This window comes from Macrobrachium rosenbergii, chromosome 14 (assembly GCF_040412425.1).
Source record: "Macrobrachium rosenbergii isolate ZJJX-2024 chromosome 14, ASM4041242v1, whole genome shotgun sequence".
Taxonomy (NCBI): domain Eukaryota; kingdom Metazoa; phylum Arthropoda; class Malacostraca; order Decapoda; family Palaemonidae; genus Macrobrachium; species Macrobrachium rosenbergii.
This window is the reverse complement of record NC_089754.1, coordinates 22,167,506-22,185,171: the sequence shown is the minus strand read 5'-3', so window position 1 is coordinate 22,185,171 and position 17,666 is coordinate 22,167,506. Positions and strand designations below refer to the sequence as shown.

Below are 17,666 nucleotides of genomic sequence, written 5' to 3'. Positions count from 1 at the left end.
TTGTATTTTTCCTTTCTCTCTTTTTTAATTCAGTCTCTGCTCAAGGTATGCCAGTTAATAATTGCACAAACAGCAAGACAGCGTAGGCAATTCTGGTTGATTTTAAAGTAGTAGGACAACATATTATACTTTAATCTTGATAATTATTCTGTGCTTAGAGAAGCTTTTCATAGTAATCCTCTCAGTAAATATTTTGCTCTCAGTTTCCTTATATTGGACTATACTAAAATATAACCTCCTCCCAAATTTAGTTCTGATCATCAGGGACATATTAATAAATTTTACTTCTAAAGAGCGAGAGCGGATACCAAATGCCTAGAATGATGAAGGGAAAGAAATAAATAATAGTACAATGCTTATAATTTATTTTCTATAAGAAACAGACCAGCGAGGGATTTAAGTTAAGATAAGTATTTATAGAAAAATAAGCGTAAAATAAGTGATGCAGGAGTGAGAGTGAGAGTGCAAAAAAAAAAAATTCTTTTTCAAAATGATTTCAGTTTAGATATTGCTTTAACCGGCTCTCCGTAGAGCGGCATTCTTAAGTAGTCTGTAAAATACAAAGAACCCTTCAGTCGTTGCTCTCAAACATCATAATAATCCAGCATCAATAATAATGACAAAGAACAATATAAATTCTCAAATAGAAGTCAGAATATACATGAATCAGAATATACATGAATCAGAAAATATTACCATTTCCACTTGACAGCTGTTAGGTGGAGACCATGAAGTATATTATTAGCTTATGAAGCAGCATAATTGTAAAGCATATAAATGATAGTCCCTTAAACCGCCTTGAGAATCAGCTGTGAAGTTTGATTTATATAACACATTCATAAATTTCAAAAACATTTTAGGCTGCATTTTTCTTAAGCCAAAAAGGACATGAATTAGCACGCGTCTGATGTACACCATTTTTACACCAAACCCTGTACTCTGTCATCTAAGTTTATATATATATGTATGCATGTGTGTGTGTGTATTTTCCAGCATAACTGAAACATTGAGCAATTTCAACCAAACATGGTATACATATGACTTACTATCTAGAAAAGAGTACTTTGGAGTAAGACATCACTAACACCAAAAGGGGGTTGGGGTGGGAAGGGCTTCCCTGAAACGGGGGGTGGGTCTGACCGTAGACTTAGCAACTAAATAAACTCTACCGGTTTATCATACCTCATTTCGGTATACATATGACTTGCTATCTGGAAGAGAATACTGTGGGGATAAGACATGACTGGCACCATAGGGGGTGGGGGTGGGAAGGTGTTGACATGTAAAAATAACCGAAAACAACAGATATTAGTGTTTGATCCATAGTTTTTGAGGTTGCTGAGATGAATAGTCAGGCTCATTTTTACTGACACCCCAAATGGTTAAAAGGAGAAAATAGCAGTGTGTCCCTGGAGAGAGAGAGAGAGAGAGAGAGAGAGAGAGAGAGAGAGAGAGAGAGAGAGATTTCATAAGGTCCTTTTTCTTCGTTACGGAAGTGAGTATGATGAGTCACTGGAAACTCCTCAGCATCTGCCTCGAACTGAACTCGTAAACAGAACGACCACTGTCCGAGAGCTCATCAAGACCGGCAGTCATAACACAGGCTGTTTTAAAGTAATGTTCGTTAAGGAGTTTTGAGAAAGATTAGCTTCGACTGGTCGGAAACTATGTTTTAAATTCAAGGTCCGTTTTTATCTGGTAATAAGGAGTGTCATTTTGAATCTTTATTTTGTAGATGACCTGTTTTCGACGCAACAGTCGTCATAATAAGATCCAATTCCGAGTCATTATTCGAATGACTGAGTTTACTTTTGAAGGAAATATGATACGGGCAAATTGAAAACCACGCATAATCTAAGTAACTGTACATTAATTAAAAATAAAAGTCTTCCCTGATTTTTATGGATTAACAATATATCTGTTGGTAGCACTTAGAATTGTTGTCTTCACTTCTGGATTTTTAGTTGAAGATTGCATTGTTACTTTGTCGTTTGTTTTGATTTCCTTCCCTTATAATCGAAGTTGAAAGGGTGCTGAATAATTGCATAGCCCATGACTGATGAAAGGAGGTTCTGTTCATACTGAGTCCTTGGTGGGGAGACTGAATGAGTAGTTTAGCTCTTCAGTTATCTCCAGGGCTACTTGTACCCGATAAGAAACTTAGTAATATACTTAATAAGAATCTTTTCAGCTTTTGGGCACTTTTAGAGAACAGGAAATAGCATAGACTTCATTAAGATCATAAGTCATTACGGTGGCATTTCCCTGTAACACAATCTGTTAATTTCTTGGCTGTTCCTATGCTCGAAAGTACTTCTCCCCTTCGGTGAAAAGATTTCCAGGAATTTGAGATCATATTGAGTTTAAGGTTTGTAGGGATATTTCAGATTTGGATTGCGTTTTGCATATATTTCTTATCATCAACCAAGGGGTGTAAGTAATGTTTGCGTGTTTACTGTTAAGCCGGCGTGTCTGATTGTTTTCTAATATTTAATGATTTTCCATATGTGGTTAGATGTCGCAATCGTTAAGAATATTTCCCCAGATAAAAGGAACGATTTTCTTCATTTCTTGAGTATTCCCATGATGCTGTGTTCCTGTAAATAATCTAAATCAGTTGGAGCGCAATACTATAATTTCCCGTTTGCATTTTTTTTAGTCAGTGTTTTTACAAAATAGCGTAAGTTCGTACTACAGCGTACACTTGCACTCGATAAACAGTATCTGTATATTTTATTCTGACAATATTATCTTGAAATGAGTCTTTACGTAATTGCTAATGTTCTGAGAATTTCCCCATTTAAAAAAAAATGTGTTCCCAAGGACTAGCTCGTACCAAAAAGTTTAGAAGCCGCGTATCACTGAGCAATTTCCAATAACGAATTCATAGTAAGCATAGTTAGTTTATATCATTCTTTTTCAACATTATGGTAATTCCAGAAACAGTGGTCCAAAAACTGAGTAATTAAGTTGTAAAATTCACATAAAAGTATTTTGCTTTATTTCCTTGAAGACCGAGAAGCAAAAACAGTGCTGGAATACTCTTGATTTAAACTACGGGCAATAAGTTACCGTATATTTGGGAACAGAGTGAATGAAAATTGAAATGTCAAAGTCATATGGTTATATTTCTTTTAATATAAAAGCTCTTGGTTATTAAGAGAAAAAGTCGGTTTAAGAGAGATAAAGGCTTTACTTACACAGTATAACAAAGTTGTTAAAAATCGGCTTGATTATATTGCTGTTGCTGCTTTTTTGTAAAAAATGAAATATTAGGATTACAGAGGTGACTATGTTTTTTTAATCACTGATTTTTATTAAGATGGTAGACATATTGTAAGTGTTTTGTTGCACATGAATTTAAATGAATATATGTAGACATTCTTATATATAAAACAGGCGAATTGAAAATAATTCAATTGTCCGTAGTATTTAATATGATAATGTGACTTTAAAATGTATGAAGGTAAGCTCCAAGTAAAAATGAACAGATATGATAATCATATCACGTAAAGCTGCGATATTCATAAAAGATGGCTAAGAATCAGATATGACCATGATGTCAAAAGGAGAGGGAAAAGAGAAGAACGTAGAAAAGCGACGATTTTGGTGAAGGATGAGACAATCACAACGTTTAATAATGCGCCGTGAGTTAATGATATTACAAGGAAGATAATGAATTATGTAAGAGCTTCCTTGACAAACTAAGAAACTAAACGGTTAGCTAGGTTGAGATGTGTAGGGATAAAAGAAACGAAGACGAACTCATGTGTTAAGTTGATTTGATCTCATATGAATGAGAAAACGTATATTAGCGAATAGTTCTTAACGATTTTTAAGCCTCGACAGAAATGGGGCAAAGAAGACTTCAAAGGTGATCATTTAATGACATCCCAGAAGAATTAGTACCTCCATTTCTGGAATTGCAAGCTCATTTTCTGGGAGTTGGATTCGATGCACTGCTCGCATCCTGTTATAACAATTCTCATTTTATACGATTCTCTCCCTTTCCTGATAAGACGCTCTTATACAAAGGAACATTGCTTATTAGATCTCTCTTCAAACATAACTAAGGAAATTTTAGGAAACAAAGGGGCTGAAGACAGGAGTTGTACATTGAATTTAAGGGCTCACCCTCGTTCATGGGAAATTTTTACTGAAGAAACTATTCACGTGTTTCTATATTATATATATATATATATATATATATATATATATATATATATATATATATATATATATATATATATATATATATATACACACACGTGGTCATACCCGAGATTATATACATATGATAAGTCTAATATTGTATACGTCAGTGTTGATATATTTTTCAGACCGTGGTATTTATGATCTCTGAGTCTTTTGTTGGAAAACACTGCAGCCCTCTGGGCATGCTGTGAAAATCTAATTTAATTCACAAAACTACGAAAGACTAAATCTAACGTATCCATTGCGCCCAGTATGTGATAAACTTTGTCACCTTACATTCAAGTATCTAATTAAATTTGAAGGACCGTTTTGTCTTCAGTTGTCCTCTAAAGCTCCTTTGTGTCAATAGTGCTTGCTTTCAAAGAGTGCCAAAGGATGACGAAACTTGCTTTGTGGGGTTGCGGTATTCACTCCAAGGAAAGTACACCAAACGACACAACAAGAGTTCCGTTGTCAGTTTTTTCTTCTTTTTCATTTGAGTGGAGTTCGAGACTGGCAAAATAATTCAAACTAAACAGCCCTGGGTAAGAAAGAAAAATGAGCGAGAGGTTAGGAGAAGTATATTGTCCGTTGAATTACATATTTAAATGATGAGAACCTAGGCCTTTGATTAGAGTGCCAAAGCGCATAAATTTGAAGCGCCAGTATGGACGCACACAGCGCCCCATACACACAAACACACATGGTGGCGGTAAAAGTTTAATTAGAGGGTAACGAACGAGCTAAAACGTCTCTGATGGGCTGGCTGGGATTCGCCGAATAGACCACACGGCAAGGCACTTTGAAGAGAAGTGCCGTGAATAGGATGCCATTCAAACGTAGTATAAGTGGAGCCCTTTTAGTACGCCTTGTCATCACGTCCTATTTGTTTCGGTCATTTTACAGGTACTTGGGTGGTTTCGGATAGTCAAATTAAGTCAGTAAGTGATTAATATCTTGCCATTTATGTTTATTTTCAAATCAAGGTATTCTTTCGTCTTCTCGAGAGAGAGAAAGTGAAAGAAATAGAGAGGGAGAGAGAGAATTTGAGAAGTTCTGAAAAATGGTACTAGCCCTGTAGAGTGAGGATTATGTTGTCGAGGCACTAATGTTTTTTCATATGGTTATGGTATAAAAGACATTTATTATAACAGAACACTGATAACTCATCTGCTGTCATTTTTTTTCTCTTTAACTGCACCTGCGAACAATCACAGTCCGACTGACCACCAGGTACCCGAATCACTGGTTAGGTCAACAAAGGCGAAGTCAGTTTTTAAGGAAACAGTCCTAAATCGCTTTTCCCCACCCCTTTGATCAAACCCGGGACCCACGATCGTCAGGAGGGTGTGGTACCACTAAACGACCAGGAGAGAGAGAGAGAGAGAGAGAGAGAGAGAGAGAGAGAGAGAGAGAGAGAGAGAGAGAGAGAGAGCCCGGAATCACACACATAGGCTGCAGATCGAGTGATTGATGAATCAGTTCCTATTCTGTAAGAGACACAAGAAGCTTGTTCGTTTTGAGGCCACCGTAATCTTGCGCTCCTACGAACCCTCCCTTCCCACCATCTCTTACTGGGAGTTTAAAATGTGAGATTTGGTTGAGCTCCATTCAATTAGGATTTTTGCCTCCTATGGATGTGTTTCATTCCACAAGGATTATGATTTAATCTCCTTCAGTGAGAGCGCTTCTTTTTTCGTCCTCTTCTTCCAGAGCGTTCATCACTAGAGGTATTATTCCTTTGCTACAAGAAGGGTAGGTTCTGTTCGTGAGAGGTAATGAGAGCAGGAGTAGTAAGTGCTGGGGCTTAGCAGCGGGCGAGGGAGAATTAAGCAAAGGTTTTGGACCAGAAAGTAATAAAGCAAATGAAAGAGAAGAGGAGGATGACGAACACGTGATGGAATTCAAAGATCAGAATGAGGAAATTTTTGCAACTAGATAAGATTTCAAAAATGAGGGAAGTAAAAATTCAGAAGTGACGTAAATAGAAACTGAATTACTAGCTCCAAGACTGTATAAACAAGATCGATATGAAGGGAGAGGAAAGTGGAAGAGAGACTGGAGTATCATTTTTATCATGATATTTATTTGTTTCATAATAGTAGAATGCTCATATATTTGCAACATTTGAACCTATTATCTAATTGTTCACATGTAACCTGATCATCTAATTTTTTGACAAAACTTAAAGGCAATGCACTCCTCTTAACTTTTTTTTTTTTTTTTTTTTTTGTTCACTGAAAGACCAAATAAACGTATTGTGATGGTCACAAAAAAGGGCCCAGAGATAGTAGCGAATAATTTACTGCCTCATTCATCAGATATTAAGCAAGAAAGACAAGCTCTTAAGTCATTACGTAAGATATCTGTATTCTTATAGGGTAAAGGCGGTATGTAGGAATTAATTTTTATTATCATTAAAATCATTAGAGTATTGTTTTCTGTTTTATACTTATACAGCATCGCAGTAGCTTTCAAGAAATTTTTCTAACAGGAACGATTGTCTGTCGTTCATTGTCGGCTTATGCTTTCAGTTTTTATTATACCTCATCACATGCTTATGTGGAGTCAGTGGGCTCTGTTTGGATTCAATTTTCATGATCCTTGTATGGTTCTGATAATGATAAAATCGAGCATCATTTTTATGGATGATATTGACAGTTAATTTTGCGTCTTTGTTAATTTTTATCAGTATAGGTGTATTACACTAAAAATTAACAGTGTGAAAAATTAACAGTAATTGCTGTTAGAGACCATGAAGGTTCGAACAAAAACGAATCGTTTAAAGTTTTTTTTAGTTGCATTTATTTTAAAGGATACCCGCATAATTTAAAAATAAAATTCAGAATTTGAGCTTTCTTTCAGATAAGAAGTCTGTTGTGCAAAATTTAGGTAGGTAGTTGATAAAATACAGCCAGTTCCTCCGCATAATAATTCTGTTAAACCTAAAGGCTTTTGTGAGGGTCATAAAATTTTGATGTCGGAAAAATGTTATCGATTAATTGAAACTGTCTCTAACGAAATCTAGAAACAGCATACCATACTTAAGGAAATGAAGCAACATTTCAGTGGCGCAATTTACAACTGTTCACAGCTTTGTAGGATGAAAAGAAATTGACGTTGAAACCAAGCTTTCACTAAAAAAAAAAAAAAATCAATGATCTCAAATTCTGATATTCGTTCATTGCTGTACTTTTTAGTGATAGTTCGAGTCACTTGAGGATTAGATGACTTTAACTTTCCGTTAAAATTTAATATGTTAGTTAGTGTCAACTTATCCGTACAACTTGTGTATGTAGTTATATAGGAATAGGACCTGAATAGACCATGATTTGAGGGTCATAAAGGAACAGTGGAATCCCAGCATCTTTTTCGAAGGCTACTAGCTGTCACCAAAAGATTTCAGGATATTTACGGTGCATCGTAATCCGTCTTACTCAGGGTACCTCACGTACCTTTGATTAGCCCTCTGGATCATTATAGTGGCGGCTTTCCTTATTCAGAACTTTAGTAGATTTGCATGGTAGTAACAAGCTAAAATCAAAATATCAAAGCATGGATACACAGAAAAATTTACTATGCACAGACATACAAACATACATTCATTATATATATATATATATATATATATATATATATATATATATATATATATATAGATATATATATATATATATATATATATATATATATATATATATATATATATGTATATGTGTATATATATGTGTGTGTGTGTGTGTGTGTGTATAATTTGTAAGTATTACACATGACATTTATGGTATACATCTAAATGTATTCCAAAAATGTGATGTGTAATAATTTTCACAACATGACTAGTGAGAATCTGCAAGGTTCGGTTGAAAATCCATTGGAATTATGTTATACCTTTCCCCTATAAAGTTTAATTGTCATTAATATTTATGAAGGTAAAGTACTAGTCATTTTTTTCAAAACTCAAATGAAAGTACACTTTCGACACCATCTTCTGACACTTGGCAAAATTTCATCACTTTAACTTAAAATCGTTTTCGAGTTTTATTTTAACTAAACATTTTACAATTTTACAAGATAGCGTATTATCATATTTAACAGTTTTTACCTCAAATTATGGATATATTATGATTGTCAATAATACATTTACTTCTAGTCATTTACTACAAATTGTTTTCATAATTTTTTCATTATATACCTGTTGATTTTAAGGAAAAATTAGCATCTAGAGCTTCTCAATAAATTAAAAACCATGTTAGATTTTGATGAAAATTAATCGTCATGTTTAAAACCACATCTTTTTCTCTATGATCAGTCAGGCATGTTTTAGGATAGAATACTCTCTCTCTCTCTCTCTCTCTCTCTCTCTCTCTCTCTCTCTCTCTCTCTCTCTCTCTCTCTCTCTCTCTCTCATACCATTGCTTACAATATGTAACCTCCTTAGTTGAGTGTTATCACTTTAATTTTTGAGCAGTATCGTCTTAGCTATTTAATTTTTGTTTTGGATCAGAGAGTGAAAAGTCAGCAACAGGACCTTCAGAGAATGAATGACGAGGACTTGACACGCATGAGGATCAAGGAATGAATAAAAAAGAAAAAATTTAAATAAGTGAAAATGGAAAGGAGGACCTGACAAACACAAAGAAGGGAAATACAGGAACTGAGGATCACCCGGTCTCTTTTTCATCTGTTTAGGGACTAATCCTTCCTATGTGCGCTGACGCCCTTCTGACGAAGATCTTTTAAGAGATCCCCAGTAAGGATGTCCCGTCACATCTTTTGCCATCTCTTCTGCACCGATGGTCTTTTCAGAAGTTAGAAAAAGCCACAGCTCTTTACAGCAGTTTTAAATTAGACCACCCGATGTCGTTAGAATTTTTTTTCGCATTTTTTCTTTCGGCCGTTTTCATTTCTCTTTTTATTTTTATAACTCCGTTAGTGCTCAGAGATATTTAGTGTTCATCCTATCCTTGTGTGTTTAAAAAAAATTATATAGAAGACCACACACATACCATATATTCGAGTCACTAACCAGCAACATAATCGGTAATCATGGTCCGCCTAGTTACTTCTTTGTTACAAATTTACATTGGCAGTGCTTCGCTTTCGCGCCATTAAATTATTTTCCTTTAAAATTTGTGGTAATTTTACACTTGATCGTTTAGGCTATGTGATATAAATTGGAATCAATATTGAAATGCTCGCACTGGTCGTGTTTACGTACTTTTAATAAATATGAAGCAACTCATAAACGAGAGCAGTTTTTAACAATCGGCCAAATGCAAAAAGAATGAAAAAACTTTTGAAACAAAACCTTTTTTTTCATTATATTCATTGTAGCATAATGCAAAACAATAAAATCTCATAACAACCCATTTGGTTATGTTCGTGCTGCACAGTTGTAAGTCAAAACGAAAACGAAAAGCAAAACATGTATGTATGCAGTGTTAATATTTTGTCATAAAAACAATTTTAATATATGAATCTGCAGATTGTTTCTGTTGGTAACACAAAGATTCCTTGAATCTGGAAGACTTTTGTTACTAAGTTCTGTGTGATTCCATTCAACAGTGACGCTGCAATCTTCAGTCGTTTGACAATGTCTTTGTATAAAAAAATTATCATGTCAACATTATTTAGATTCTGCTCGTTCTCCGTTTACTCAAGAGAAAACCTGTGCTAGAGAAGATGACCTGAGGCGGAACTAATGTTCCCATGTTCTCTCCCTATTACCTCATAAACCGCAGTATTATCGTGACAAACAGATGGCCCCCGTTGTTTGCTACTATTAAGACCAAATCTCACCTTGTGCAGACTTACACTGATATCACAGCGATTACACACGACAAGCTTTAAGATCCCATAGGGGGGTTGGCACCGTCAGCGCACCTCACATGATGCACTGCTGTCTTTACTTAACCTTTTTCCTCCCAGCGTTCCCATGTGGGAACATAATTTCTATCCTTGATTTCACCCTGTTTCAGTAAAACGATTTGAAAAGTATTAGTATTCAGGGATACAGTATAGGCCAAGGTATGACACTATCAAGTTACTTTTGCTCTGATGCTTTGCAAACGGCAGTGTTCTCTTCATCTTCAGACATTTTAGTAAATTTTGCCATTTTTAGTCTCGTTGATTAGAAGAGCAGCAAATTGGTAACAAATTTACGGTTTGTTTTTTGAGGTATTATTAGCATTTAGCAGACCCCAACGAAGATGCATGATTATATTGGAAAATTTTCAGCCACAATAAAACAGAAAGTGAGTTTGATATTTGATTGTTCCCACATGGGGACGCTGTGATCGTACGTACAAAAATTTACTTAAAATGAATGTTGTTGTCATGTCACAGTAACACAGACACCCTAAGGCACATACACACAAAGGCACACGCATACATACATACATCCATACATATATACATACATCCATACATACAAACATACATACATACTGTACATACATATATACATATACATATCTAAATGTGTGTGTGCGTGTACATGTGTGATATATGCAAATATAAACTTCCATTCATAGGAGCTCATTTACACATACAAAACTTTACACTCATCACAATCAGGTTGATTTGTGACAGTCTTTCAGAAGGAAATAAACTAGGGAAAACTGAACCCATCTACACAATCCTGAATGAAAATCTCAAAAGTTACAGTATTTTTCAAGAGAAGCTCAGTGTGGATAAATCCATGGTGCTATTCTATGGTCGACACTGCAAAAATGTTCATCCGGGGCAAGCCAATTAGATTTGGCTACAAGATATGGGTGCTTTGTGGCAGCTTTACAGGGGCAAAGAACCCGTATCGTGAATGACATCATGTCGTCCATTGAGTCTTGTTCAGCAGTCACTAAACATGAAGTGTACTTTGACAACTTCTTTACATCGTATGCTCTGTTGAAGTCCCTTGCTGAGCAGGACGTCAAGGCTACTGGCACTGTTTGAGATAATAGGACTGCTGATGCTGCCAAGTTGATGAAACCAAACGCAGTCGTGAAGAAAAGCAGAAAAGGAGAGTTTGATTTTCGCTGCGATGGAGAATTTTTTGTGTGTAAATGGAATGACAACTCTATTGTGACGATTGCAAGTAACCATGAGACCACTACCCCTTCGTCTCGTCGTAAAGAATACACCCAAAACTAAGGTAAAACAGCCATATCTTGTACGTATACAAATGCAACGAGGGAATAGGCGAAGTAGATCTAATGGATCGTCTTTTGACCAAATACCGAACAGGGGTCAGGGGTAAGAAATGGCACTAGCCACTGTTCTCCAATGCTCTTAATTTGTCATTGCTTACTGCTTGGCGTTTGCATTGCCATCTTGCGGAGGATACTTCCCACCTGAATTTCAGGAGAGAAGTAACGCTCTGTTTGCTGAAGTATGTAGCTCCACGCACACACATTGGCCAAAGTAAGATGACAGAACTACTCACTGGCATTCGCTATGATGGTGGTGGCCATATAAAGCAGAGTTGCAAGAAAGGAAGAAGTGTTGTTTGCAAGAAAAATTCAAGATACCAATGTACCAAATGCTTAGTTCGATTGCATTTTGATAAAGGTATAGTGCGTGTGCAATAACTTAGCATACACTTTCAAAATAATATGTGAGGGGCTACACCTGCAACATTGTAACAAATAACATGACTTTTTATTTCAGTTCTTCAAATTTTGCCAAGTAGAAAGAGAAAAAAGGTTACTATAACGTTTTTACATGAATTTTTGAAAATTTGGTAAAATACGGCAAATTTTAGCACACGTAGTCGCAGCGTTCCCACATGGGAACAGTGCCATAAGTCAGCATTCCTTTAAGTAATATCGACAATTTTTTCTACAGTATTATACTTACAGCAATAAAGAATTTTCACAAATTCCATTGGTTTTGCTCAATGATTTCTGTACCTGGGAGGTAAAAGGTTAAGGCTCTTTGCAGCGTCCCGCATGCACCTAGCTGCAACCTCTTTCAATCCGTTTTACTGTACCTCCGTTCATATTCTATTTTTTCATTCTTACTTTCCACTCTCTCTTAACAATTGTTTCATAGTGCAACTGCGAGGCTTTCCTCCTGCTTCACTTTTAAAACCTTTTACTCTCAGTTTCTCTTTCAGCCCTGAATTACATCATAGACCCCAGCGCTTGGCAGGAATCAGTGCCATATATAATATATATATATATATATATATATATATATATATATATATATATATATATATATATATATATATATATATGTGTGTGTGTGTGTGTGTGTGTGTGTGTGAAATATATTTACACATTTATTTATGTATATGTCTGTGTGTAAATGTATATATTATATATTATATATATATATATATATATATATATATATATATATATATATATATATATATATATATATATATATATATATATATATATATATATATATATATATATATATATATATATATATATATATATATATATATATATATATATATATATATATATATATATATATATATATTAGCGCGAGAGAGAGACATTTGCCTGTATAAGTGAGTCTAAGTGGATTTATGTATTAACAAATACTTTAGTGCATAACTTAATTTCACAAGGATTTATGTACCCTAGGGGTGCAAGGTTAATGACATTTATGGCAATGTTAAATGAGAAATTAGAATAACGTTTCGTTATTGGTCACACTATCACATTTTTTTTGTCCTATGCTATCATGTGTTAGCAAAAACACTGTCAAACATATAATATGCCTTTATACATATGTATAATATCCACTAGAGTCTCTAGTGGTATTATACACTTGTATGAGGTTCCCTTCAAGATCCTTAGATTACATAATCATAGTGTCATCTGTCCTTTACTCACTAATTGAATTTTTGGAAACTTTTCAGTATTATAAATAGTTAAACTTACACACAACCTTCGAACTATGGTCAGCTCTCAGTGGCGCGTGACGTAAAGGGCCTCTGTGAAATTACGCAACTCTTGTCTTTCATGTGGTCTACCACTCATCTCCAGTCCCCTCTCTTATAATTATCATCCAAGTAGGTTAAACATTCAGCTCTTTCAATGTACAGTCCTTAGGCATAAAGAAATACGATTTTTCTATAAATCACGACTTGCAAAACAGTAAACATTGTGTATGAAAAGGACTGACAATGGTGTTGTAGACAGACTTCTGAATGAAAAGTTGTAAAACAAACGGGTCTTATTCTGCAAGTGAGAGCATTGATTGCAGATACGTTCAAGTGGATGATATCATCAGTCTTGCTGATTTCTGTTTATATTTCTCTTTTCTTTAGTACGAGAGAGAGAGAGAGAGAGAGAGAGAGAGAGAGAGAGAGAGAGAGAGAGAGAGAGAGAACAGTTCCTAGGATTTTCTAATATGACCTATGGGCCAAGAGTTATTCCTTCATAAGCCAGGGAAGATGCTCTGTGTTATTAAGATGAGTTGGCAAATGTAAAACCTGAACCCGTAGGGGAGAAGCACACATGCACACACATATAATATAAATATATATATATATATATATATATATATATATATATATATATATATATATATATATATATATATATATATAATATATATATATAATATCGAATTATATATATAAGTTACAATATCTTCACAGAGTATTATAAGTGATAGTGCAACTATCCCGACCAGGCTCCTGGAATGTATTCTATATTGTAGTATATCTGGCTATTAGTTATGACAAACATACTTTCTAAATCTTTAAGTATGTCTTTTGTAACGATCATAAAAATAAAAAAATTCGGGAAGGCGTTGGTGTTGATTAGAGGGGAGATGCACACTTCGAGTGGGATGAGTTATCAAGTTTGATTTACTACAGTTTAAATTACAACACGGCTGAGAATGGCATTGAAAACTTGTGGATAGATTCATGTGTAATTTAACAGTTTAATGACGACCAGAGCCAAGAAGAGGAAAACGGCTTTGAGGGACATTATGAAAAGAAGAGTAGAAGTGAAGAGTAGAAATGCAGTATATGATACTATAAAATATTTTTAAAGCCAGGTTAGACAACATCTGGTCATCCTCCCTTGTGAATGATGGGGAATCCTTTTGTATTTAATTTTAATATGGTTTATTTTAAAGTCCGATTAGCCAAATTCCATGCTTATGAGGCCATTTCTCGTAACAAATTCATTTCAGTCTTTTTACATCCTGGTCTGTTTTTGTTGCAGCATAAATTTGTTATACAAAGATGATAGAAGAGAACCCTTGTGGACTGATCAGTTTTTAATATCAATAACAGTAGCGGTCACCGTGACATTGAAAGTGATGTTAACTTAATGTAGTTGTTATCATGAATTTGCATTGTCTTTTCAGGTTGTCTATGGGCTTAACACACGGGGAGAAGAACTAGAGTCTCAGCTAACGCACTTGAGAGAATCTGAGGAAGCTCTGAAAACGTCAAACAATGAACTCCAGATTAAAGCCAATCACTACAAAACAAAGGTAAGTTCAGTATTTTAAGTTCTTGTTTTTTTTTATCATTAAGAATTCATGAATTGTTATTTTGCCATTGTGTATTCACCATAAAATTATGTAAAAATGAGGTTATCATTGTATTAAGCGGTTTTGCCTTTGTTTTATTAGTTATATGTATTGTTTTGTTGCTATGACTCACGTTGATCACTATCTAAAAAGACTTCTTTCCTTGTTTTAAACATTTTATAAAAAGAAAAATGGGTCATTTGGTGTATATATATATATATATATATATATATATATATATATATATATATATATATATATATATTTATTTATTCAGTAAGCTACAAACGTCCTTTAATATCAATTCGCTCTACCTCGGAAATAATATGTTTTCATATATATGTTACCGAAGGGGAATTTTTATTTGATAATAAGTTCGTCGTCCCGTGGCTCAGAACCAGCAAAGGACAAGAGCTCAGGACTATAGTGGACGCTTTAAACCCACACCTAAAGCGTCCACTGTCCTGAGTTCTTGTCCTTCGCTGGTTCAAGCCCACGGGACGACGAACTTATTATCAACTAAAATTCCCCTTCGGTAACATATATGAAAACATATTATTTCCGAGGTAGAGCGAATTGATATGTGATAAAAGTCATGTATTATATATATATATGATTGTATATGAATCACGGTGATGTGATAAAATATCATGTATATATATATATATATATATATATATATATATATATATATATATATATATATATATATATATATATATATATATATATATATAAATATATAAATCTACTGTCTTTCTTCCTGCTTTTATTTTTAAGGTGCAGCTTTTTGACATAAGTCTATCATGTTGCTATACACATGAGTAGAGTAATCAAGAAGAAAGCGAGGGGGCACAAAAAAAAAAAAGTCGAGCCAGGACTGTTGTGGCGACTGGAATTTTCTATAGGGAAATAAAATTAGGCAGAAAGGCTAATGACTCTCAGAGTGAAATATCCAAAAGTGGAGATGCTATCTTAAGTGAGCATCTGGAAGATTTGTTGAATACGGACGATAGATTAGAGGTAGAGCGGAATGACTAGAGTCTTATTGAGGACGACAAAATGGTAATTGACAGACTGACGAATGGAAAGACGCCAGAAGTAGATGGGTTCGTAAGTGAGAAGCTGGTGCACAGTGGTGATACTGTGATTGACTGGTTGACCAGTACTTGTAAGGTATAACTAGATAAAGGAAAAGTTCTAAAGGAATGCTCGAGAGGAAAGATTGTTCCGTCGTTAAAAGGTAAAGGTAATACCGTCAACTGTAAGAATCATAGGGACATAGCGTTACTTAGTACAGCAGGGGAAATTTTATGGTAGGATTTTGATAGAAAAACCAAGGATTGATAAGGGAAGAAGAAGAGTGTTATGTGAGAAGTTTGAAAGTGAAGTGAAAGAGTTTTGCCCGGCATAAAACTTCCTAGATAAAGCTTGTGATTGAATGGATTGCCAGGCAATGTAGAGCAAGTTTAGGCTGCTTGCCATAGACAGTAAGTGGTTGAGAGTTATTAGAAAGTTTTATGATGGAAACAAAGCGTGGTGTAAGTGTTCTTGAGACGAGGTTGTGCTATGTATTTATAGATCAGTAATATATTTTTGGATGGAGTGATGCAAAAGTCAGAGAAAGGAAATTAAATGGAAGCTGAAGTTATGGGATAATAAAATAACTTTTAAATGGAATGTGGAATGGGCGAGGTTTTCAGGTGATAAGTACTGATTGGGGGACGGAGAAGAAATTGCATATGTAAATGCAGAAGTAAGTTGATAAGGGTAAACAGAAACCAGGGAGATTGAGCAATATATGGTAATTTGGTTGGTGAAGGCGTGGAAGCAGTTGATTCAAATAGGGATATGGGAATGGATTTTGTGGATGATGGTAGAATAAGAGAAGGCTGTCACAAAATGGCGAAGCAAGGAAGGTAGCAGACTGTGTGCAAAAGACTGGGGAGAGACTTAGAATATCTATGAAAGCCAAGATAGGAATATATGAAAAGATTGTTTAGGAAACTTTATTATAAGAATGAAGTGTGGATGTTGAAAGCCAGAGAAAAAAAGATGTGGAAGCAGCTAGGAAGTTATTGCAAGTTGGACGTGATAAAGAATATTCTGAAGGAGTGAAAGGATAGCATAGGTAAAAGGATGGTTTTGGGAATATGAAAAGAATGAAGGATGGCAGGCAGGTGAAAAGTGTGTAGTTAGGAAGAGTTGGGAGGGAGAAGGAGAGGACCAGCCAGAAGTGTCGAATAGATGGCGTGAAAGAGGCACTGCAAAGGGAGGCCTTAACCAACATATGGGAAACGTAGAGTTAATGTAGGATAGAGGTGATAGAGATAAATGTTGCAGTGTGTTGGGGGTTCGATGCAAAGCTGATGAGCTTTCCGTGTAAGTGTATGAAGTGAATAATGTTGAGAAAATTTTCGACACATGGGGCTTCAACTCGTATGTAGTTTTTGTTGAAAGCCAAATAATACAAATCACATCATATAGTTACAATAAAATAATCATTTTAGTCTCTCTTTGTTATGCTAAATTTCGAATAAAGTTGTTCTTACTTCATTACAATGAATATTGTTCAAAGGAAACAAAAAAAAAAAGGGTGTACGAGAATGTGGTTGGCGATAGCCAAAAAACATTTCCGAGTGCCAACTAGTCAACAACTCGTCAGAGCGCCAACCAGTTAACAGCTCGTCAGCTAGTTAGTGCTAACACTTCTCTCGTAAAACCTACATAAAAACAATATTGAATAATGAAATAATGCACAAAATACGGAAATCTTGGAGTAGGATGAAGTCAGTATTGCAAAAAACGCCTTTTTTTATCCACTGTTAAGCAGTTAAAGGATGAATGCGGCAGTGACCATTGTGTTGTTTCTTATTTGGAGCTGTCTCATGGTAGAGGAAAATTTTTGTTGTTTAAGGAAAGAGAATATGTGATTATGAATTACTCACTTTGTCTTG

The 17,666-nt window shown here is 34.9% G+C and overlaps 1 protein-coding gene across 9 annotated transcripts in view; it reads left to right on the top strand.

The window, feature by feature from the left end:
- Positions 1 to 17,666, top strand: part of LOC136845771 (trichohyalin-like) — a 576,224-nt gene that overhangs the window by 132,932 nt on the left and 425,626 nt on the right. For all 9 annotated transcript variants that reach the window (XM_067116039.1, XM_067116041.1, XM_067116040.1 and 6 more), the window contains exon 3: positions 14,542 to 14,670. In XM_067116039.1, the coding sequence (XP_066972140.1) occupies positions 14,542 to 14,670 (129 nt within the window). The remainder of the gene's footprint in view (positions 1 to 14,541; positions 14,671 to 17,666) is intronic.